We start from the raw sequence: 25,291 nt of genomic DNA on the forward strand, positions 1-25,291 counted from the left end.
CCAGCTTTCTTTGTAGAATGACAAATTACACACTGACTATTTGCAATGACCTAGGTTCCTCTGCTCACTGATTTATTTGTAGAAATGTGAACAGTCATTTGGAAGTTATAATTCCTGATTTCTTACCTGCCCATTTTTATGACCTTCATTCAGCAGCAGGTTTAACGGAAAAACATATTTGCAAATATTGCAATTATTTAGATATCTCTAGATGGATTCAATTTAATTTGTTTACAATTTGTTTTATTCATCTTTAAAGAGCAGTGGATCAACCACAGGGCATCTGCCAGATAAATGCTTAACCACTGAACAGTACCCCAAGCATCTATCTATCCATGAGTGTGTTTTCTCTGCAACAAGCTACACTAATCATCTGTTATTCTAGTGTAACATTATGAGCTCTATTTTCTAACTGTTTATTGCTTCTCAGACTGCTTCTCTATTGGAATATTCATCCATCTTTGTGTTTATGTTTTCCATTATGGATTCTTGGTTTTAGTTGTTTTCCTTGCCAGTTCTAGTCATCATCTCCTATTCACTTTTGTTCTGAGCCCCTTTCTCTCTCAACCTCTGGTTTACTGTGCATATATGTTCAGGATTTCCTATGTTTGTTTATTTGACTCTAATTATTGTAGTATAGCTACTTCCACAAGGACCATAAGGAAAGTGGACCTCACATCTGCCAGATACAGCACATGAACTTCAACAAGGACAAATTATGCTTAAGTCACAATAAAGGAGGTAGAGTCAGACTAATTACATCTATTGGTTTAGACTGCATTGAAATCTCGGGATTTTTGAGGAATTAGCCCAAGAAAGACAAGCTCAAATCCTGTAACTCAGTTTACATATATGACATGTCCTAGTAGAAAAAACAGAGTAAAGATAAAATGGAAACTCAAGTTCTGAACTATTCATGTTTCTTCACAAAGAGGATACCACTTGCTGACCCATGTGTGCCATCAGTAAGATTCTTTTTATTATTTATGTCCATTTATGACTTCTCTATATTTCCTTTGTAGCTACACTGTTCATTTTGTTAAATGGTATGAGCTTATGCCTCCTTTGTCAATGTCTTTATTGATAAAACTTACCAGGGCTGTCACTCTCTCCAAATAAACTTACTTATTTCCTCCCTGGGCACCCATACTCTAGAGCATCTGATCAGTGTCTTAAAGATAGTGGGGGACAAATGCGGAGACTCTGACCTGTGACCTCAATGTCCAGGGGGTCACTGGGGTCTGAACACCCATAGGGTTGATGTTTGACAGAACCAGAACATCTGTAGATCCCAGCATGTGCAGGAGTTATGGAGATGTAGGCCTGGGTGCCCCCAACAAAAGATTCCCCAAAAAGGTACTGATGGTTCTGCCTCCTTTATCCGTTCTCTCTGCAGAACCAGAATAAAGGCCTCAAGTGTCGTGTTTGAAGAGCATTGCAGTGTCACTATCCCTACTGACTTCACCAGAGAGCTAGTAGAACCAAGAGGGAGAACTTTCTGTAGACTCCTAGAAATGAGCAGATTGTCAGTTTAGAAGATGTTCCTCCTCACCCAGCTCAGAGTGACCTGGAAAACTGAGCTTCCCTTGCCTCCATCTGTTCTTCTTAGTGTCTCCCTGTTTCCTTCAGTGGCTATGTCCCTGCCCCCTCTAAACCCACTATCGTGTTTATGCTCCAATTCTCTGATGCATAAAGGACCCATTGAATCATTGACTTTGGTGTCTCATAAGCAACGATGGCAAGAACAAACCAGTGCCCTAGGAAAACGATATTAGTACCTTATTGAGATAGTGTTACTAACTACCCAGCAATCACGCACTTGGATTCAACTCTTAAACTTGCCTGTACTCCAAGATGCTCACACTGGAGACCAATTATTTATTCTATCATCTTTAGGGCCTAAGCTATATCTTAAGATTGTATCACATGACCTAATTATGTATAGGCCAGGGTTTAGAATGTGGCTGTCACTGAGGGCTGGCTGCCCTGCCTGCCACAGTAACCAATCCCTTGTGTTGAATTCTGTATAGCCTAAAGCATTCAGGTTCCTGTTTTCTTTCTGATGTAGTAAAAACCTAAATGAGATACTCTGAATGGGAAACACTGGATCGTTGAACTCTTTAGGATAGAAGCTCCCTCACCTGTCACCATGATCAACCAGGAGTCCCACAACACTGAAGACTCATGAGGTATTTAGGATCAAAACCTAGACATCTGTAGGTTCCTTTGTGCACTGTAGATCCCATCACAAAACTCTGTTGTAAGTTGATATGCTACATCTTGAGGATGCATCTTTAAACAGGCTGAACATTCAAACTCAGGCTGGCACTAACACTGGAGAGTCACATGCTCTCCAACAAGAACCTAGTAACTCTGCCAGGCAGACAGAGGAGAGGTACCTGTTTCAGGAAGAAGGTACAGCCTTGGGGCTAAAAAAAAAATAGGTATAGCTGCCTCATCCCTCCTTGAACTTAAAACATCTTATTTTCCTGGTTTGTAACGATCCTCATTAGCTGTCCTAATTAGTTTTTGTTGACAGGAACCTAGACATACGTGGGAAGAGAAAATATCAACTGAGGAATTGTCTTCATCACATTGGGCGGTGGTGATGTCTATGGGCCTTTTTTTTTTTTTACAATGCTGATTGATGTTGCAGGATCCAGCCCACTGTGGCCTGGGTGGCATCTCCAGAGAGGCTTCCCCTGGCAGCTGACGGGAACAGATGCATACACCCACACCCAAACATTAGGTGGAGCTCCGGGAACCCTCCAAAGATGAGAAGGGAGGATTGTAGGAGGCAGAAAAGTTGAGGACACTAAGCGAATTCAGCTCACAGAATCAACTAAGAAGGGCACATACGTGTTTATAGAGGCTGACGTGGCAGTCAGGGAACCTGCATTGGTTTATGCTAGGCCCTTTGTGGTCATTTATCTTGGGGTTCCTTTGGGCCTTCTAACAGTTGTGGTGAATGTGTCTCTGACTTGTTTCCCCACTCTTGGAACTCGTTTTCTTCTACTGGGTTGTTCATTCAGCCTTGATATGGGGTTTTGTGCCTCGTCTTATCGCATCATGTTATGACATATTTGGTTGAACTCACTTGTAGGCCTGTTCTTTTCTGAAGGGAAACAGAGGAGCAGTGGATCTGGGGGATCTAGGAAGAATGGAGGGAGGGGTGGCTGTAGTCAGGATGTATCATCTGAGAGAAGAATAAATAAATAAAAAGTTAAAATAGAGAGGAAGGAAGGAAGGAAACAGAAAGGAAAGAAGAAAAAAGAAGAAAAGAAAAGAAGAGAAAAGAAAAGAAAATGAAATTAAAGAAAAGAAAAGAAAAGTAAAGAAAAGAAAAGAAAAGAAAAGAAAAGAAAAGAAAAGAAAAAGTGAGCCAGCCAGGGAAGCAAGCCAGAATTCCTCAACGGTCTTTACTTTTAGTTTCTGGCTCAAGGTTTTGTCTTTGCATTCCTGCCACGTTTTCCTTCAATGGTTGGCTGTAATCTGTAAATCAAAGAAAGCCTCTCCTCTCCCCCAACTGCATTTTGGCCAGTGTTTTATCACAGCAACAGAAGCAAGCTACAACACTACCTCTGAGTGCTCAGGGCTAAGCAATGGCATTTCCTATCCCTGAAGAATGGTGTGTCTTCCCACAATAAAATTGTTGGCTGAGAATGTTGAGCAAGTGCTATATAAAGAAGTAAACATATTGTGATATAAGAGGAAACGGTGTGAGTGTGTGTGAGTGTGTGAGTGAGTGTGTGTGTGTGTGTGTGTGAGTGTGTGTGTGTGAGTGTGTGTGGGTGGGTGTGAGTGTGTGTGTGTGAGTGTGTATGTGTGAGTGAGTGTGTGTGTGTGTGTGAGTGTGTGCATGGGTGCGTGTGTTTGTGTGTGTGCGTGTGTGGGTGTGAAGGGAAAGTTTATGTGAATGAAATAACATCAGTTAACATGAGAAAAGCATTAAACATTGGCATCTCAATCCAGTAACTTCTGAAATTCCTGGAACAGAGCATGAGATTCTCTTGCCTCCTGGCAAGAGATCACAAAAGCAACTCCCCTTTGCATTTTCTACCATCATGAGGTGCTGGAGAGCTTGGAAGAGCATCTGGTACTGAGAGGATGCTGTCCCCCAGTGCTGTCTCCTTGCTTGCTATCTACACAATACCATTCCCTTTGGGTGTATGGCTCTCCTGCAGTTGTTGGTGTCACTGGATCAGTCAGAGGCAGAATGACTAAATTTTTGGAAAGTTTTCAGGGCCCCCTATTTCCAATTTAATGTTAATATTTAATACCCACAAGGCTTCCAACTCAGCTGACTTTCCCATGCCCTGTGCTGCCTACCATACATTGATAGCAAAATATTGATTGGATTTTTATCTAAGCTTTGGTGACAGAATCACCCATTTGTGTCCAGATCTTTTAGACCCCTTAAAATAAAATAAAATAAAATAAAAGTACATGGTATATTATCAACCTTCATATACAACCTGCCTTTGCTTTTCTTCGACTGCCTGGCCTGTGAACCTTGGCAGCCGTAACACGACAGGTCAGGATAAACTCGGGCCCCAATGGTACACCCGCCAGGTGGAAGCAGGGTAATCCACTGCAGATGAAGACAGCATCTCAGACACATAATTCCACGTCTATACCCTCATTTCCAGTGTCGCTTACCAGAAGACACCAGGTGACAAGTGTGGGCAACATGGTACTGTTTGAATTGACAGGAGTCAGTGCCCCAGCAAAAGTACACAGCATATCTTGAGTTGCCCAGCTCATCCGGTTTGCCAGCTGACCGCAGTATTAAAATCTGATGCCTGTGGAATCCTTTTGCCTTTTATGTGGCTGAGAAGGCAAAGGGACTTTCAGAAAAATTTTATACACAGCCCTCTCTTTGCAGAATTCACCATGGTTACAACTGCAACACATCTGTGACCGAAACTCCTGTTTTTTATCTGAGGTCCAATTATTCACCATTTATAGTGTGTACCACCTCGAATAGATATGGTTAGCATTATATAAATAATCAAATAGTGAAAACCAAAATCATCTTATGTGATAGATGTGATATGTAACTTAGGCAGGATGCTGTGATTTGGAATCGTTATGGAAATAAACCCCTGAGTATGTCTGAGACTGTGTTTCTAGAATAGACTAATGAAGGTAGGAAGACTCTCACTAACGGGTACCATTCTATATGCTGGCATCCTAGGCTGAATAAAAAGATAAAGGGGGCTGAACACCAACATTCGAAGCTCCCTCTGCTTTCCGATCTAGTGTGACTAGTCACCTCAGGCTCCTTATAATATGACTTCCCTACCATGGCAGATTACACACTCAGATTGTTAGCCAAGGTAAGCCAGTTTCTTTTTCAACCTATCTTTTGTCAAGTATTTCAGAAGATAACAGTAGCTAACGTACAAAATTGGTTCCAGAAGTGAAGTAGTGAATGTGATAAACCTGACCGTGTGGTTAATAAAATGTAAAATTAAAGAGAACTGGTTTCCCATATCCCAGGCATGTCACTTGCTTGGACCAGGTTGCTGAGTTTGTCCCTAAGCTTCATTTATATAAGCTCCTGTTTTTCTGGTTTTTTATTGTTTTGCTTTGCTTTGCTTTGCTTGTTTTTTTTTGACTGTTTGGGGGATTGGTGTCTTCTGAAGACATATCTTTATGGTGTCTCTCTTTTCTGTGTTGGTTTTTGTCTTCTTTGCTATGTAAGTAGAGGGTATGGTGTGTGAGCCAGACAATTTTTGCTACTACTGCTCTGGGTAGTCTTTCTGTCTGTAGGTACTGGATGGACTGTCAATAGTCTCTCCTTCAGTGGGACTTCAATCTGGCATCCTAATGTTTCTGAGTTGTGGCAGCCTTCATGCTTCTCTCTACTGAGAATTCTTTTTATCACAGCTCACCCTTTCTCTAGGGGAGCTTGGTGTGCACATGGAGGAAACAGCCATACTCCAGCCTATAGCAAAGGTTAGATTTCTACATGGTGATTTCTGTGGTTCCTAATCCAGGATTCCCTTCTCTACCAGCGTTCTGCCCAGTGATGAATCCAGTGTTAGTTATTTTCTGTGTCTCTTTTGTTTATCTCTGCTCATATATGTTTGTCCCTTGTGCCAACATCTCCTCCTTCTGTGATCTGAATGTCTTGGTACTGATAGTCTGCTGTGTGCTTTTTGAGGATATTTCCTTGTCTGTCTTGATTCTTGCTTTGGCTCTTGTCTTACTGAGTCCTATTCTCTTGACTCTGCTTCTGAGCACTCTCTTCTTGGGTCTCAGCCCTCTGAAACAGACTTCCCGTAGCTCTAGTCGGATTCTAAAGTGTTGTTTATTTCCTTCTTTGCTCTGAAACGTCATGATTGTTCTACCTTTCCTTACTTCAAAAGATGGTTGCTTTTCATCAAGTCCTGGTTTCTCACTCGGAGATTCTAGCCATCGGTGCATGATTGTCACCCACTGTCTTCTTCTGTCAGGGTCCATATTGGACTGAAAAGACAGCTCTAAATCAAGTTACTGGTCCCCAGTTCCATGTCTCCATCCTAGACAAGGATCCAAGATCAACTTCTAACTCCAAAGCTGAAACACCTTCACTAGATTTTAGTGCTTCAGAGCAGTGGTTCCAAACCTGTGGTTTGCAACCCCTTTGTGGATCAAATGATCTTTTCATGAGGGTCACATATCAGATATCCTGTACTAAGATATCTATATCATGAATCATAACAGCAAAAATTACAGGCATTGAAGTACCAACAAAATAATTTATGGTTGGGGGTCAACTACGACATGAGGAACTATACTGAAAGTTCACAGAATTAGGAAGGTTAAGAACCACTGCTCTAGAGTGACACTTGTTCTCCCTAGCAGTTCACCACCAGTAGTAGGTCATGGAACTAGAGAAGCTGTGGAAGACAGATTCTAAAGAAAGGGTCCAAGATGATGAGATACAAGGACAAAGGCTATCAAAGAATTAAGAAAGAATAAAGTAGTAAGAATTTGGCCATTAATATTTGTGGTGGTTTGAATGAGAATGTCTTCCATAGGCTCAGGTATTTGAACACTTGATCAAGAATTGATGAGTCTGGGAGGCGTGGCCTTGTTGGAGGAAGCATGTCAGCACGGGTGGGAGTTGAGATTGTGTATCTTCAGCCTACTTCTAGCTCCCTCCCTTTGCTTGGTGTTGTGGTTAAATATGTGATGCCTCAACTTCATGCTCTTTCTACCACTCGTGGGCCATGTTTCCGTGCCATGATAGACTCTTTTTTTATGTGCATATTTGTCTTCATAAGGGTGTTGGATCCCCTGGAACTGTAGTTACAGACAGTTGTGAGCTGCCACATGGGTGCTGGGAATTGAACCCAGGTCCCATGATAGACTCTTATACCTCTGGAGCCATAAGACAAAATAAACTTTTCCTTCCATAAGTTGCTTCTGGGGATGGTGCTTTATCCTAACAATATGAAACAACTAACAATATTTTATGTAAATTTTGTCATGCATCAAGTTGGAAGACCTCTGTGTCTCTCTGTCTCTTTGTTTCTCTATTTCTCTCTCTAATACGTGTGTGTGTGTGTGTGTGTGTGTGTGTGTGTGTGTCTAGGGTATGATTTATGTATTTAATTCTTATTTAAGTTTAGTTCCAGAGATCAGGATATATGTAAGTGGGGGGATATTTGTTTAAGACACAATAGCCTTCAAGTGCAATCCTCAACACTGAAATAAACAGACAAAGTTAATTCTAGGTAGATAGGCTGGGCAGTGGTGGTGCATGCCTTTAATCCCAGTCCTCAGGAGGCAGAGGTGGGCAGATTTCTGTGAGTTCGAGACCAGCCTGGTCTACAAGTTCTAGTTCCAGGACAGCCTCCAAAGCCACAGAGAAACCCTATCTCAAAAAAGAAAAGAAAAGAAAAGAAAAAATTCTAAGTAGATAAAGCCATTTAGGGCACTAATATAAGTAGATGAAGCCATTTAGGGCACTAATAGGTAATAGGAAGCTGAACTTACGACTATTGATTATGAACCCCATGATATTTAGAATAACCTATGAGATGAGCCACTAGGCATGTTTGTGAAGGAATTTGCACAATTTTAGCCAAAAGAAGAACTACCCTCAGTATGAGGGTAACCATCCCATGACCTGTAGTTTGCACTGGATAAAAGGACAATGTAAGATGAGCAGCAACATTCGTGGTTCTGCTTCCTGTCTACAGATGCAATGTGACCAGCATCCTCTTAAACCTCCTGCTGCCATTCCTTTTCCAACAGGATAGACGGCGATATCAAGCTGTCAATCAAAATAAACCCTTCCTTCATTAAGTTGTCACAGAAGGACTAGTAGCTAGTCACAGACTAAAGATCATTGAGTATATAGATCAAATAATGCTAAGTACACGAGTCCAGAAGAATAGAAAAATTACGTTTTATTCTAAAGCAGAACTATGTTCTATAAAGTAAGGAATGTTAACTCAATAATGCAAAACAAGCTTTTAATTTTTTACAATTAGTTGAAATTTCAAACTTGCACATTAAAACAAGGAGTTTCTTTTTATGTGAATGTAGTAAAAAAAACAGTGAGTTTCAAAATGTTTAATAATGGAGAATATAGGATTTTAATTTTTTTGGATTTTAATAACTATTTAACTGCTTCAATTTTGTAGTTCTTTCTATGGCAGCAAGTGTTAGAGAATGCAAAATTAAATATTTGGCTTATTTTAAGCACCTGAAGCAAAGTACATACAAAAGAGAGCTTATGGAACAGTGTAAATATATATGAGAAGCCTGGTGTGGTGGCACACGCCTTTAATCCCTGCACTTGGGGGACAGAGGCAGGCAGATCTTTGTGAGTTAGAGGCCAGCCTGGTGTACAAAGTGAGTTTCAGGATAGCCAGAACTAGACAGGGAAAGCTTGTCTCAAAAAAATATGTATGAGAAAAAGTCAGGGTGGTGGTATATATGCCTTTAATCCCAGCATGCAGGAGATAGAGGCTGATCTCTCCGAGATCCGGGGTGGCAGGGTTATAAAGTGACCTATCTCCCAAAGTATAGGAGAAGAAATGCCAGTGATTAAAGTTATTGCATCAGAACAAAAAAAGATGAAGAGGGATAATAATACAACAAAGGATATTATGGGGGGAGGGAGACGGGTAAAAATTATATAGGGAGAAGAGGAAGATGAAGAGAAGAGGAGATTACAAAGGAGACAGGAAGAGGAGAAATATATTATCAACAACAGGAAAGTTACAGTCAGGTCATTAAAAACTATGAGGGGAAACAAATGGCATTCAAGAACAAATGGAAATATCCCGTGTGGTATCTGTGCATGGACCCGAGCTTGCCAGTGTCCTGTCCTGATGCTTCCCCAAGTAGCTCCTCCGTCTCCAGAGGGCGCTCTTGCAAACTGAAGGGCAGTCTTATTTCACAGCGTCCACTGACACTTCAAGGCCTGGCCCTGGGTGCATTCCACATCTGTGTCACGTCATGGGCTGTGATCCAGGGTCCATTCTGTCCCGTCTTCTGTTGTTCCCTTCAGTTGGGCTCTGTACATTTTCCTTCTGCAGCTTTAACTTTTTATGGCTCCACCAGGCTTTAGCCAGCATCATCAACAGAGCAAGTAGGACCAGCCCTGCCACACCCATCCTGATGGAATTCCCCAGGTTGTAATCCTGAAAAACAGGACCTTTGGAAGAAACAGAAAACTTTCACATGTGGGCCAGCCGCTCAGCAGCCATGCAGGAGCTGCAAAATGAACGTTCTTTCCCATCAGCCTTAGCAGAATGCTTTCTATATGTCTATATGGCTTCTGTTGCCCCTGCATCAGCACGAGCTCCTTACAGAGACTGGCATTTTTTGTCGTCACTGAAATCTTCCGCTGAACCTCCCTGCTACAGTAATGAGTGGATCTGTACCAGGAGAGTGTTAGGAATTCACATCCTCCGTGAACACCAACCTCGCTTCACACTGAAAAGCATCGGATTGTGAGGCAATGGTATTGCTGTATAGAAAAAAATGGAGAGACTGCAATAAAGGCTGACTCTCCAAAGTTATCTGCTCTGAGATGAGTTTTTCACTGCAGTTTCACCCTGCTTTCTTCTCTCTGTATATACTTGGCTACAATAATTCATCCTTCTCTTGGCTGGCCCACATCCTTTTCTGAGGACAAAGGGAAGATTATAAAGCACTGTTTTAAATAACTTCTGAATATTCAGGATTCTCTCTCTCTCTCTCTCTCTCTCTCTCTCTCTCTCTCTCTCTCTCTCTCTCTCTCTCTCTCTCTCTTTCCCTCCCTTCACAAAATGAGATCAAAGCAGAAAGCCTCTTGGAACTCCAGTGTTAAGAAGTAAATGAGAGTCAGGTTGGGGTAAACTGAGCGATGCTCAAAAGAAAATCTTAAGAGTGCAGACCCGGAAGGGACTTTGAGAGCCCATCCCACGTGAAGGGATGCTCTCTCAGCCTGGACACATGGGGGACGGCCTAGGCCCGGCCCAGGATGATGTGGTGGACTTTGGGGAGCCCCTGTGGAGGGCTCTACCCTCCCTGGGGAGTGGAGGGTGGATAGCTTGGGGACAGGTGGGGGTTGGGGGGAGGGCTGGGGGGAGGGGAGGAGAGGGAGAAGGGATTGACATGTGAAGCAAGCTTGTTCCTAATTTGAACTAATAAAAAATAAAAAGAGTGTAGACCCGAAGAGGAGAGAAAGGAGTCACACCCACCCAAGCACTGGCCAACTGTGAAGAATCCTGAAGTACTCTTTGTTCTCTGATCCATTTGCAGACTTCTTGCGCCCCCTTCCCCAGCTCCCCTTGAAACTTACCATTCCTGGTGCTTACCTAGTTTAAAGTCAAAAGGACTTGAAGAGCTAGAGTCATCAGGAGCTGAGAGGCAGAGAGGGAGGAGGGGTGAGCGGCAGAATGTCCCAGGGCAGTTTGCCGCCCATTTCTTTCTTCTGGGCTTTCATCAAGAACTGTGTATTAATGCGGTCACAAAGTCACATGTCTGAAAGGACACCCACTGACACTTCCTGACACTGTGAGCTGGTGCTCTTCTTTTCAAGTTTATTTCTATGTTGTGTTTTTCTTTTCTTCTCCTGCCTGATAATTTACTGTGAGAATTTTGGTATCGTGATAGGTTGGGCAATCAGAGCATACACCAGATAAGTCCAAAAATCAAGGCACTTCCCCCATATAGAGAATTCATTAGCATTGGTCCTGTTTTTACTACTTTATTTCACCTTCTTTATAGATTGGTAGATAAACAGCACGCTGGGTGTTTTCTGTAGCACACGTGTATGTCAGCCAATTTCTCTATAAAATGTGAGGTACCGTTTTTGGAACTAGTTAAGACACTATCTACGTATTTACCGTCACCACCATTATCCAGCATTATATTTAAGCATAAAAGCTATTTATGTATTTTAAATGTCATTACTGTGTTTTAAAACTACTCATTTTGTAATGCTGTGTGTCACACCCACACTACCGACCACTCGTGTCAGGCAAATGAGCTACACTAAAAGCTCACTAGCTGTTACTATTCACGTACTGTTTCATAGGGAGTATGTGTGTTGTCTTTTTTCATGAGCTGTGCTGACCCCTGTATTGCTCCAATGCTATACTTTGTGTGGCCAAAATGCTATCTATTGTGTATTTATCTTTCAGCTGTCATCAGTCGCAATACCTATCCCTGCTTTACATTTACTAGCCTTCTTTAGAACCATGAACCATCATATATCTTTGTTTTTGTTTCTTTGGCTCTGGGATCTTGCTTTTGAGCTGTTTTTCTCTCACTGTCAGGCATTCCCTCTGATCACATTTCAAGTTCTATCTCACTTTTCATTCTATGTTCATATTCTTATATTAGGTGTGTGTGTGTGTGTGTGTGTGTGTGTGTGTGTGTGTGTGTGTGTGTATTTTGGAGATGCAGAGAACTCAGCCACACAGGGACTGGGGTTGCTTTCTTCGCCCACGAGCATGGTATGCTGGCTCTAGTTAAGGCTCAACACCATGAAAAGTAGTGTCCAACTAAACACGGCGTTTGTTACTGCCAAGTGCACCAAGGCCTTAGGACCCATGTTGAGCCAACTGCCCTAAAATGCAATTCATATATGGGGAGAGTCTGGCATTTTCTGGAAGAGAATAGAAAAAATTACGTTTGAACTATTTAGACCTATTAATAAGATCAGGATGGAACAACCCTCTCTCTGATCCATGAGCATCTATAATTGTGTCATCCTTTGCCGTAAGCTCCTTCAATTTTTGTGATGAAACACCATGACCAAAAAAGCAAGTTGGGGAAAGAGGTTTTTTTTTTTTTTGGTTTACACTTCTATATTACCGCTTATCACCAAAGGAAGTCATGACAAAAAACCTGAGGGCAGGAGCCGATACAGAGGCCATGAATGGGTGCGTCTTACCGGCTTGATTCCTCTGGCTTGCTCATCCTGCTTTCTTATGGAACCCAGCACCACCAGCCCAGGAATGGAACCCCCAATAACGGGCTGAGAACTTCCCCATCAACACTAATTAAGAAATGCCTTATAGCTGAATCTTATGGAGCTGCCTTCTCCATTGAGATCCCCTCCTATCAGATAATCCCAGTTCGTATGTCTAGTTGACATAAGACTAGCCAGCGCAAGCTTCTTTCATGATTCCTCTGAATTGGCTGTATCTGTGCTTTATATTGAGACCAACGTTGTGTCCTTATGTCTCCTTTTCCATTTCTGTCACTAAATCTACCACAAAGACTTCTTACCTCCATTGTACCCAAAAGGTATCAACTTTCCAGCCCCTTGAAAACTTACAGTGATCTGCTCACTGGAGAGGGTGATGAACAAGAATATATTCTCACCTGTGATCTTAATATCCAGGGAGTCACTGGGGTCTGACCATTCATAGGGTTGGAGGCTGACAAAACCATAGCATCTGTAGGTCCCAGTATGTTCAGAAGTCACTGGAGCTATGGAGATGTTGGCCTGGTAGCCTCCATCACAAGGCTCCCCAACAAGGTACAGAGGGTCCGTGCTTAGCCCCTTTCTGTGCAGAACAAGACTGAAGGTCTCGAACACAATCTCCGAGTAGCATTTCAATGTCACTGCCCCTCCAGATTTCACCAGTGGAGCTGGTAGGGCCAAGAGTGAGGGCTTTCTGTAGATTCCTAAAAACAAAAAAGGTTGTGAGTTTGGGAGTCATCCCACCCCAGCAAACTCTTGGGCCTTCAGTAATAAGTGAGAGTCTTTCTCCTTGTGTCTTTGCTCCTTCTCAGTGTCTCTTATTATTTCTGTGTCCACATTCTCCTCCATATACATTCCTGCTCTCTGTGTATCTTCTTAGTTCTTTGTTTCTATTAATATCTGACTATTTTCACCTGGCATGTCCTGGCAATGTATCTATTGCACTCATCTCCCATAGACCTCTTTCCCACTTTGTATCATGAATGAAGAGAGGCCACCTGGAAGACTGCCCTTTGAGCTTGTTTCATGTTCTTTTTGAAAAGGGGTAATCCGGAGGTTCCCTAATGTTCTGTCTTCTAAAAAGGTTTCCCTGCCTTATCTGGACCCTCCCTGAGTTCCAGTATCACCAAGAGGCCCTAGATTGGATTTGAGAGCATTGGACACTCTCAGCCTGGTGGTAGTCTCAGCATCCTGATCTTCCTGATATCAGGACATCCCTACCCTTCCCTCTTTGGCTTTGTTAATGTGTGCTTGGCTTGTGTATCTGCATTCGATGCCAGGTGCTGCTATAACAAATTATCACAAGTGTACAGCACATAGTCCTCTATATTTAATTATCCATAACCTGAATCACTTGGAGGCATCCCTACTCTTCTAAGGGAACTCTTCAGTTAAAGTCCCTATGGAAATGCTTGGATTAGAAATATGGGGCATGCAATCCACATAGAGGGATACTCTCTCAGCCTAGACATGGGCTGGGGGCGGGAGGGAGGCTAGGCCCTGCTCCAAATGATATGACAGACATTGGAGATCCCCCATGGAAGGCCTCACCCTCCCGGGGGAGCAGAGGAGGGATGGGATAGGGGGTTATTGGGGGCAGGGGAGGGAGAGGGAACTGGGATTGACATGGAAAACAAACTTTTTTCTAATTTAAATAAAAAACAGAAAAAAAAGAAATATTGGGCATGGAACCACCTCTCTTACCTGTGACCACAATCACCAGGCTATCACTCAGTTCTGATGATCCATAAAGAGATTTAGAGTCAAATCCCTGGCATCTGTAGATCCCTGCATGTTCTGTGGTCACAGGGCCTATCACAAAGCTCTGCTGGGAGTTGAAGTCCTTTGTCTGGAGGCTGCGACCCCTGTGTTCTTTGAACAGGCTGAATGTTTCAAACCCAAGCTCAGACTGACAGTACAGAGTCACACGCTCTCCGATGGGAACGATGGGGCTTGGCCAGGCAGACAGGAGGGGCTTTTTAGACTCCACTGTAGGGAAAAGGGGATACATATTTAAAGAAGAAAACAGAGAAGCCCCTCTCCATATGTGTTCAGCATCCCTTCTCCTTTCCATGTTCTTCCAGGCCAGTAGTGCCCAGCACCATGCATTGGGACCACCCACCACACAAGCAAGCCTTCCTATAACAAAAGTGTGGTCTGAGAATTTTGGACAAATACTTCATAAAGAAACCAATACTATTGACAAAAATTATCATGTATATATAAAAATAAGATGCAGAACAAGTCCCTAGTTGAGAACCCAATACTGTCATTCTGCTAAGTGGACGTAGTGTTAAAATGACTACTACTGACTTAGTGGTGTACTCAGTAGATCACAGCCTCTCTCAGCTCCCTTCAGAGAAGCCTTTCATTGCTGTAGATGGCAATGAACACAAGGACCAACCCCGGAGAAAACCCGTCAACAAGTCAAGAACCAAAGACTGCAGAGTTCTGAGTCCCAAATCAGACATTTATATCTCACTCTGAGACTCAGGGATTTTTGTGAAATAAATAGGGGACGGACGATTGTAGGAGCTGTAGATGGCGGGTAACTTCAAGATGGCAGATGTACATGTGAAATCAAAGAGGTTGTGACAGCATGCATAAAACCTGGGCACACTTCAGTCATAGAGATTCCTGGTACAAGCAGGGAAAGCCAGACATGAAATGCCAATACTAGCTGAGGAGATACTAGCACTAGCCTTTGATGGTTCCTCAGAGAGGAAGAGTCCATTTTCTTTTAATGATATGATGTCTGGTAGTATGACCAGCCCTAAGTCTAGCCCAAACTAGAATTATGGAGAAAGAAAAAAGAACTAAACTCAAAGTTGGGTGGGAAAGTATTGGAGGGTTAAGAGAGGGGTAAAAGATAGTATTAAAAGGAGTGAATATTTTCAAAATATTTCAAAGAAGTAGTAAAAATTTTTAAGTCAGGATCTCTCTGATAGCCCTGGATGTCCTGAAACTATGTAGACCAAGATAGCCTCAAACTCACAGAGATCTGCCTGTCTCTGACCCTCAAGTCCAGGAACAAAGACATATACCACCACACACCTGGCTTATAAAAATTATTTTAAAAAAAAAGACAGAGCAGACATCAGGTTCCATATGGATAAAATGATGTTGGCAAATATGAGAAAAGCATTAAGCTCTGCTTCCTTCCTTACTACGCAGTCAAGCCTACTCCAAAAAGACATCTTGCTTTCTTCCACTCTCCTCGATTTACCCGTACAACTTAGCTTAGTGAGTGGCAAAATTGTAGGGTGTGTGGGAGCTATCACAGGCAGGATCTCCAGGGACCCCACTTTACAATTTAACAGAGATTCACTCACAGGGTTTCCCACACTCAACCCATGAGCTGTGTGCCTCCTGCCCTCCTGTTATGGGGACATTCTATTTGGTTTGGCAGACTCACCAACTTGCGCCCATATTCCTGGAACCCAGACGAACCCTGCAAAGAAAGACTCATGATAGTTGATCCATGTTCTCATGATGCCCGATTTCCATTCCTATGGCCTCTGCCAGGTCTGTAAGCCTCTGAAGCCATACAATGTTATATAAAGATCAACCAACCCTCCAATGCCCATCCACCTGGGTATTCTTCTCTATACATGCTCAATATCCTAGACTAATATTTCCACCCTGGTGTTCCATACCCTTCATGCCCATAAGGACTCACCAGAACACACAGCACTGAGGAGGATGAGCACCATAGTTCTGCTTGAGCTGACAGGAGGCACTGCACCAGAAGAAGCACACAGGATGTCCTGAGCTGAACAGCTTATCTAGCTTATCAGCTGACGACAGTATTAAGGTTCTGATGCCAATGGGCTTCTAGTAGTCTTCTCAGTAGTCTTGCAGGCTACTGAGACAGGAAGACAGTTTGTACCACAGCTCGTTCACTGCAGAATTTACCATGGCAGTAACTGGAACACATTTTCGACCTAATGCCTTTTCTGAATGATTCAATAGAATAATTGCATTGCAATTTTGATGGGGCAGGTCATTCTGTGTATCTTATTGGTTGGGGAATAAAGTACTGTTGGCCGATAGGGAAGCAAGTGAGGCGGGGCTAGGAGTCAAGGAGGATTCTGGGAAATGTAGTAAAGAGAAGTCTTGTGATCCAGGCAGGACGTGACATAGCAGGCATACTCAGAATATAAGCAGGGACAAGCAGGAAATCACTCTCTTCCTCCTCCTCTCTTCTCTGTGGAGTCACCATGTAATCTGCATATATGCTGTGGCTGTGTAGCTTGGTCTTCTTGTGGGATTCCTAACAGTAAGAGTAGAGGGGAAGGGATTTCCCTGACTCTTTTACCTATTCAGGGGACTCTTTGCCTCCTACTGGATTACCTCATCCAGCCTTAATTGCGACTTTATATCCCATGTTTGGTTAACATCCCTGGAAGTCTTGCCCTTTTCTAAAAAGAAACAGAGGAGGGGTGGATGGGGGAAATAGGAGGTGGGGGGAGGGACTGAGAGAGGAGAAGAGAGAGGAAACTGTGGTTAATATGTAGTAAGAAGAATAAATACATAAAGAAATGGATGGTTTTTACACAATATATACTATTCCAGTTTCCCCTGCCAATAGTCCTCCAAGTTCTCCCCTAAACTTCCCTCCCATCTGGGTCCACCCCCATTCTGTATCTCATTAGAAAACAAACAGACATAGCCACACACACACCAGAACCATTCCAACCTGAGTGGCCATTCCTTCCACCCAGAGCCAGGATGTCATCTGGGCCCATTGATATCTGTGACCTGTGTCACCTCAAGAGGCCTTGGGAACTATGTGAGATCAAGTTGCCCTAAGACTAAGCACCTCTCCTTGTATTTAGGCTGGGGAAGGCACTCCAGGATAGGAATAGGTTCCTGAAAGCCAGTTAAAGCATTGGGGATAGCCCCTATTCCCAATGTTAGAAATCCCACAAATAGACCAAGCTACACAACAATTGCGTATATGTGGAGGGATTAGGTTGGTCCCATGCAGGCTCCCTTGATGTTGGTTCAGATTCTGTGAGTTCCTATGAATCTGGTTAATTGTTTCTCTGTATTTTCATGTGATGGACTGGACTCCTTTGGCTCCTACAATTCTTCCTCCCTCTTTTCATCTGGATTCCCCGAGCTTGGTCTAATGTTTGGCCACAGGTCTCTGCATCTGTTTCCATCAGTTTCTAAATTAGACTTTCTGATAACAATTAGGGTCGTCGTGAATCTGATCACACGGGATGGTCAATTCAGGCTACATATCCACTATTGCTAGTGGTCTTAGCTGGAGGCATCCCTGAAGATTGCTTGGAATATGCCTTGCATCTGGTTATTTTAGCTAACAACCAAAAGACCCCCATTTCTAGTCATCTCTTTCAATACTCCTCCCCTCTACCCCCCTCAATCTGATACTCAAGTTGACATCCCTCCTGCCCCCAATCCACCCAAGAGATATCTTCTGTTTCCTCTTCCCAGGGAGACCCATGCATCCCCCCTTGGGTCCTCCTTGTTACCCAGCCTCTCTGTGTCTAAGGATTGCAGCACTGCAACCTTTCACAGCCAGTATCCACTTATGGGTGAGTGCATAAAATGTTGGTCTTTCTGCATCAAGGTTGCCTCACTCAAGATTTTTTTTTTATAGTTCTATCCAGTTGCCTTCAAATTTCCTAGTGTCAGCCTATAATCCACAACCCCGGAGAAGCTAGGAAACAAGGAGGACTCCAAGAGAGACATACATGGTCCCCTGGAGAAGGGGAAAGGGACAAGATCTCCTGAGTAAATTTGGAGCATGGAGGAGGGGGGGAAAGTAGTAGAAAGAGGAGTTGAGAAGGGGTGGGCGAAGGAGAGCATGAGGGATCAGGAAGGTTGAGTTGGGGGAAGAACAGAGGAGGAGAGCAATGAAAGTGATACCTTGATAGAGTGAGCCATTATGGGCTTAATGAGAAACCTGGCACTTGGAAAATCTCCAGGAATACACAAGGATGACCCCAGCTAAGAATCTAAGCAATAGTGGAGAGGCTACCTTAAAAGTCTTTCCCCTGTGATGAGATTGATGACTACCTTAACGGCCATCCTAGAGCCTTCATCCAGTAGCTGATGGAAGCAGAAGCAGAGATCCACAGCTAAGCACTGGGTCAAACTCCTGGAGTCCAGGTGTAGAGAGGGAGGAGTGATGAGCAAAGGGGTCAAGACCATGCTGGGAAAACCCACAGAAACAGCTGACTGAGCAAGTGTGAGCTCATGGAACCTATCTAGACTGACACCTGGGGAACCTGCATAAGAATGAACCTTTCAGGCCTCCTGAAAGTGGGTGTCGGTTGAGGGGCTTGGGCAGTCCATGGGGCCTCTGGCAGTGAAACCAGTATTTATCCCTAGTGCACGAATTGGTATCAGTCTAGATACAGGAGGGGGAGAGCCTCAGTCCTGCCCAAAATGAGGTGACAGATTTGATGATTCCTCTTGGGAGGCCTCTCCCTCTCTGAGGACTGGATGGGGGATGGGATGGGGAAATGGTGGGAGGATGGGAGGGAGAGGGAACTGGGATTTATATGCGTCAGGGTCCAGAATTTATTCTATTAGAAAGTTTCTCGGGGTCCAAACCTCCCGTTCTATTATTCGGAAGCCTGAGTCTCCATTGTCTTGCAGATGCTAGCTAAAATTGCCACTGAATGGCATAGCCTTAGTGGAGAATGTCTCCTGTTTGCATTTCTACAGGCCTAAGCCTTGAATAGGCCTGCACCTGGGCTGAGAACTGGGTCTATGTGGCTAGAGACTGTTTTTAGGTGTGCCGATAGGGTCAAAAGAGAGGTTAATAAGAAAGGGTCTCTGTGGTCACAGGCAGATGGTTAGAAAGCTGTTTATGAGGATGCTACAGTAAACGGGAGACTCCAGTTTTCAGCATGAACTGAGAGTCCTCCAAAAATGACAAGATGCCTATGTCTGGTCTTTATCGCCATTAGGTAGCTAGGAATTTCCAAATCCATGGTCCCTCACTCAGGGATGGACATGTGGCTAATAGAGCAAGGACTGATACAAGCCAGGCCCCAGCATATGTGTAAAATAAGACTGTTTTTAATTTAAATTTAAAAGTTAATTTAAAAAATAAACAAATCTCCTGGTGTCGTTGTTTTTAATAGCTGAGTAATACTCCATTTTGTAAATGTACCACATTTTCTTTATCCATTCTTAAGTTGGGGTGCATCTAGATTGTTTCCAGATTCTGGCTATTATGAATAATGCTTTGATGAACATAGTTGAGTAAGTGTCCTTGTGGTATGATTGAGCATCCTTTGGATAGATGCCCAAGAGTGATATAGCTGTGTCTTGAAGTAGATTGATTCCCAATTTTCTGAGAAAGTGTCATATTGCTTTCCAAAGTGGTTGTACAGTTTCGCTCCCACCTGCGATGGAGGAGTCAAGCAGACATATTTTTAAAAAGTAAAATATATATTACATGAAACTGACTTTTTTTTAAGGACCAACATAAGCGAGAAGTAAATGGATGGAAAAGGCCAGAAGGCAAGAAAGATCCAGGAAGGAAGTACAGGGAGGCACTCTATTGTGAAATTATGTTTAAGCAAATCCTCAAGACAAATGTCTGACTCTAAATAGAGAATTCGATATGTCATCAGCACTCCCTGGTGAGAACTGGAGAATATTCTCTTGAAGCAGAGTTTCGATCCATGGAGCTAATAGGCCAGTTTGAGCCGTTGGACACCAAGATGAAATTCATCCCACTTGGTTGTGTTCCCTTGTAGTTCTGGAGCTGTCTGTAGACTTTTGCTGGTTGTGCCAAGCTTCTCCAATGATTGCCCCCAGCAAGACTACCCCAGACAGGGCCATGTGGACAGCATTCCACACCTTGTAACTCTGGAGGGTGGGGACTGAGAAGGGAAAGACAAGCATGAGTGTCCCTTTCACTGGTGGACAGACCCAAGCCTAGGAATCCTGAAACAGGAGTTATTTATACACTTTGGGGTGAGAAGCCATCATCATAGATGTCACTTACCTGTGGGGGAGCTGATTATAAGAAAAAGCAGTCAGTTTCACGGGGTCTACCGGGACTCAGAAGAAAGTGATAAAAAGTGTGAAGTTACCTTCTCCTTCCCTTTGGGCTGACCTTGGCATCCTGAAGCCTTTGCCTGACTTTCCCACCACCCATCATGCCCCTGTACTTGTCAACTTGGTTCTCATTGTCCTCACCCCAGCACCCTTAGATCGCTGGGTGCACACCCAGGCTCTCACACAATGAGAAAATGGGTCCCAGGGACAGATCCAGCCAGAAAATTTACACATAGATCAGACTCAACTCGAAGTTGCTAGGCAAAGTTAACCCCTTTGTGTGCCTGAAATGTCCCAAGTGTAAGACGGGCGTTGGTGGCGCACGCCTTTAATCCCAGCACTCGGGAGGCAGAGGCAAGCAGATCTCTGAGTTTGAGACCAGCCTGGTCTACAAGAGCTAGTTCCAGGACAGCCTCCAAAGCCACAGAGAAACCCTGTCTTGAAAAAAAACAAACAAACAAAAACAACAACAACAAAAATGTCCCAAGTGTAAACTGAGGATAAACTTCCCTGACGCTTTACAAAAACACAGTGGGACTGCAGAGCCTGGTGAAAACTAATCAGTAAAGGTGGAAGCTGTGATGTTAATGGATGGCCACTGCCATTCCCTGACCTGGACTGGATATAGAGGAAGAGCTTGGAAATGTCAGGGTCCGTGGTGTCTGTGCTCTGTTCACCCAGCTCTTTGTCTCTTTGCTCACCACAGGGGTTCCATTCTCCATCTCATGTCTGAAGTCTTGGTTGTTATCATCAGTATGGAAGACATTAGGAAGACTGCCTTTCCTCCCTGAGACAAGAAGGATGAGTCTTTTTAGCCTCTCCCTTGGTATATCCCCTCCATCCCTACACTGTGTCAAGTGCTGAGTGTATAGTGGGAAGGAACAGGATCCCAAGGTCTGGGTGGGTCTCATAGGGGATCCCAGACACACTGTGTCCCTTTGCACTGACTTTCTGTACTGGTAATGGTCAGCACTGCAGGAGGCATGTCAGAAACAGTAGTCATACGGAGAGTAGTGGGGTGAGAATTTGAACCCAACACGACTCTTCTTTTTCTCCCTATCCTCACGTCTTTTCCTTCCATCCTTTTTCCCCTTAAACTAAATCTCAAAGGCAGTAATAATAAACTAAATAAAATATTTATTTAACCATTCTCAAAAACAATGTTAGAGGAATAAAGTAAGATTCGGATCTACCCGATTAGAGCGTAAGAAGATCCAGAGTGGATCTTTTTCTCCCTATCCTCAACCGCCTTTTCCTTCTATCCTTTCTCCCCTTAAACTAAATCTCAATGGTATTAATAATGGACTAAATAAAATATTTATTTAGCCATTCTCAAAAATAATGTTAGAGGGATAAAGTAAGATTCAGATCTACCCAGATGAGAGCATAAGAAGATCCAGAGTGGACACCCCCAAACTTATCACACGACAAGGAGGCAGAGGTGGTAATGAGAGTCTGTGAATCCGGGGTGTGGTGGGGGTCCGCCTGGCCTCTCCCTTACCTCGAGACATTTTCCTACTCTGAGGCAGGATCCTCTAAATAGTCTGTGATGTTGATATCTGCTTCCCTGATGAGTACATACAACATTTATTTATAACTTCATGGTCTTAATGGGGGTGATCATGTTTTAAAGTCTTGCTTATTTATCTGCTAGGAATAAATACAGATACACAAACACATAAATACAAAAAGCCAGGCTTAGTAAAGAGGAAAAATCATAGCAGAAAGTCAAGTTCTTCCTATTGCTACCTACAATGGTCGATCTGATCCCATCTGTGCCCTTTCTGTGTACTTTTTAATGACCCATCTAGAACCAATAAATGGAAAGACTTTTAGCATATGGATGACAAACTTTCTCTTCCCATTTGGCAACACTTCCACAACCTAACCATCCCTTTTCTAAGGACACCCATGGATGAGAGAGCCTTCTTAGATAGACACAGAGTCAGGAAGCTCTGGATGGTGCCCTTACCTAGAGATCCACTGTCTCACAGGGATATTAGGGTCATGTCAGTGCTCCTAGACAAACTGGACAGATGCCCCAAGGCCTGGGTAGTGGGGTCAGCCCTAAACACAGAGGACATCTGAGGCACAGCAGTGGAGGAAAACTGGTGAAAATATTTTTAAGCCAAGAATAACTCTATCTCTTCCTGATGGGCCAGACTTTTGGAGATGACCACATATGGGGAAAGGACCATCTCACTCTTAAGATTCATAGTATTATCCAACTCTGCTCAGGGGCCATCCCTGGACCACGTGACATGCTCAGTGGGAAGAGACCACACAGAAAAGCACATATTTCTGGGCCTTCTACAGGCTCTGGTTCAATGGGGGAAAAAAGATAGCATCATGCCAGTGAAGAGTAAAGTATTCCACTGAAGAGAGTCAGTGCCCCCTAGCACGTCTGAATCCCAGTCGCTAACCAGCTAAAAAAGATAGTTGTACACTAAATCCAGGATAGAACTGACAATCGAGATGATGAGTAAAGCTAGAGCTTGAGAGACGTGGGAACAAACCTGAGGTCACTTCTGATATCGGAGAAGAGGTCTCGGTGATGTCCTCACGAATGACCTTCAGTTGCAGGGTCTCACTTTGTGGGGACCAGGTGTTCTTTACCTTATAGAGACAGCTATAGTGTCCAGCAGTGTCTTTCCTCACTGTACCAAGGTAGAACCTGGCTTCAGTCTTAGAAGAAGAGGAGTTTATCACATCTACGATTCTGAGATTTTCCTTCTCCAGGCGGAACCGCTCAAACCCAGCAGGGCTCCTGCATGTGATGACCAACGATATCCCGCTAGGTAGCACATTGCCTGGGTCAGCAAAGATGGAGGGTCTGGGTAGATGCCCTAGGAGGGAACAGAGTAGGACTCTGTGTGCAGGATGGGGACATTTTTCTCCTTTCGTGTAAGGGGTGGGAAGGAAATAACACAAGACTCACAGCCCCCACCACTTCTGTGCTCCACTTCCCATTTTCAACACAACACTACTTTGCTGGTGTTTCATGAGATCAGTGGTGATATTTTGGAAGCCCAGAGTCATACTGTGTGATCCTCTCTGTGCTAAAGACATGGATCCTTGCTGGGGGAGACATTCAGGAACTCATAAACATCTTTGCTCTCTGCCAGCTATGCAAACGCATGTGATGGTTGGAACTTCGGTGACATTGAACATTAAAAGATGAGTTTAATGTGAGTGGCCAAGAACAAAGACTGGGAGGAAAGAGGAAAACTACATCTCTGGGTACCTGTTGGTGCTGTTGTAGGATTACTGTTGAAGCTTTGGCTTTTGGTGGAAGGTGACTGGCGAGGAAAGTGGACGAAGGAGAGAACACTTACAGTCAAGTTAGCTAGATTCTGGTTTTTAATAAATGATGGTGACCATCAGAGTGAATTAAAGAAGACATTTTGTTATCAGACACAGCACCAAAGACCAGGATGAAAAATCAGATATGTGTAGATGAGAAACCTGCAAAGTTAAGGGTATGTTGGATGAGGAGACTAACGTGTGGTAGTCATATGGCTTAAAGTGGGTTGCAATCCTCCCGCAATCTACACAACTCCCATCAAGGGTAGTCACTGATGGGGAGGAGTTAGAATCCCATAGATAAGACTCACCGTCCTGCATGTCAGTTGTCTGGCCCAGGGAGAACACTGAAAGAGAAATCCCAATGATAAAAACATCCACTGCTCAGGTTCCTTCAGCTGGGGCCATGGGCCAGGGAATAAGGGTGACGTGGGACCTCTAAACTTTCTAATCAATGTTGCCTCTCAATGAGTCAGTCTCCTCCTCTGTGGTAGAGTCCTGACAAGGCCCAGGGGACCTGGCAGCCAACCCCACTAAACCCACTTTGCCCCCGATTTTTTATGACACACTGGTGATTTCAGGTGTTCTCATGGTTGACTCAAGACACCAGGCTGGTGTGCACCTGTGGGGCCGAATGCCCATCAGATATTTGTCACACCTGTGCTAGAGAGGGAATGGGATCTTAGACCTGTGTCTCCCACCCTCCCTGTTTCTCTGATCTATCTTCATTCATGTACTCACTGAAGACCACGATGGAGATGAGATGCAATGCGAACATGGTCCAGTGTCTCAGCCTGCTCTGTGTCTGCCCTTTGGTAGGAGAACAGACTCTTCAGCGAGGCAGAGTGAGCTTACAGGGCTGTATATTACAGGAAGGGAGGTGCTGGGATTCAGACCACATTTGAACTTCCCCAAGTGAGTTACAAAATTATTTGTTTCGCACATTGATGTATTGCCCAAGTAGTCGTAAGCAAGGTCTATATTAAACTTATGTGTTGCTGACTTTCCATAGCTGGATAGGTGCACACTCAGTATATAAATGATGCATTGTTACATAAATAATCAATAGCTAATATACCAATGGATGATAAATTAAGAAAGGATTAATGATGAATGAGTGATGAGTCATTAGAGAGAGGAATAATGAACGGATAGGTGAATAATGTATGTTTGTATGTATGAATGGATGCACGTATTATGAACATGTATGTTGATGGATTGATTTGAGGGCAATTGCATGGATAGGTGGATTGAGAGGTAAATGTGTGTGGAGGTAAATGGAAGATGATTTATACATCTAGGTTTGGATGTATGGATGGATGGAAGGAAGGATATGTGGTGGGTGGATTGATTGGTGGGTGGATAGATGAATGGATGCTAGTCACAAAAGCAGGATAGACTAGGGACAAAAAAATCTTCCTGGCTAAACTCTAAAAAACTCATGTTTCTCGGGTGACACATTTTTTTCTCTATCATACAAAGAGAAAACTATGCATTTTACTTATGGCTGAA

The 25,291-nt window shown here is 43.6% G+C and overlaps 1 protein-coding gene across 1 annotated transcript in view; it reads right to left on the reverse strand.

Annotated features, from left to right (window-relative positions):
• LOC113837265 (leukocyte immunoglobulin-like receptor subfamily A member 5) overlaps window positions 1-24,557 on the reverse strand; it is a 34,275-nt gene extending 9,718 nt beyond the window's left edge. The window contains exons 1-5 of the mRNA XM_035449164.1: window positions 24,521-24,557; window positions 24,091-24,126; window positions 22,993-23,322; window positions 14,132-14,416; window positions 12,826-13,131 (exon numbers count right to left, since the gene is read on the reverse strand). Of these exons, the coding sequence (XP_035305055.1) occupies window positions 12,826-13,131; window positions 14,132-14,416; window positions 22,993-23,322; window positions 24,091-24,126; window positions 24,521-24,557 (994 nt within the window). The remainder of the gene's footprint in view (window positions 1-12,825; window positions 13,132-14,131; window positions 14,417-22,992; window positions 23,323-24,090; window positions 24,127-24,520) is intronic.
• Window positions 24,558-25,291: the final 734 nt, after the last annotated feature.

The sequence above is a fragment of the Cricetulus griseus genome, chromosome 9 (assembly GCF_003668045.3).
Source record: "Cricetulus griseus strain 17A/GY chromosome 9, alternate assembly CriGri-PICRH-1.0, whole genome shotgun sequence".
NCBI classification, from domain to species: Eukaryota; Metazoa; Chordata; class Mammalia; order Rodentia; family Cricetidae; genus Cricetulus; species Cricetulus griseus.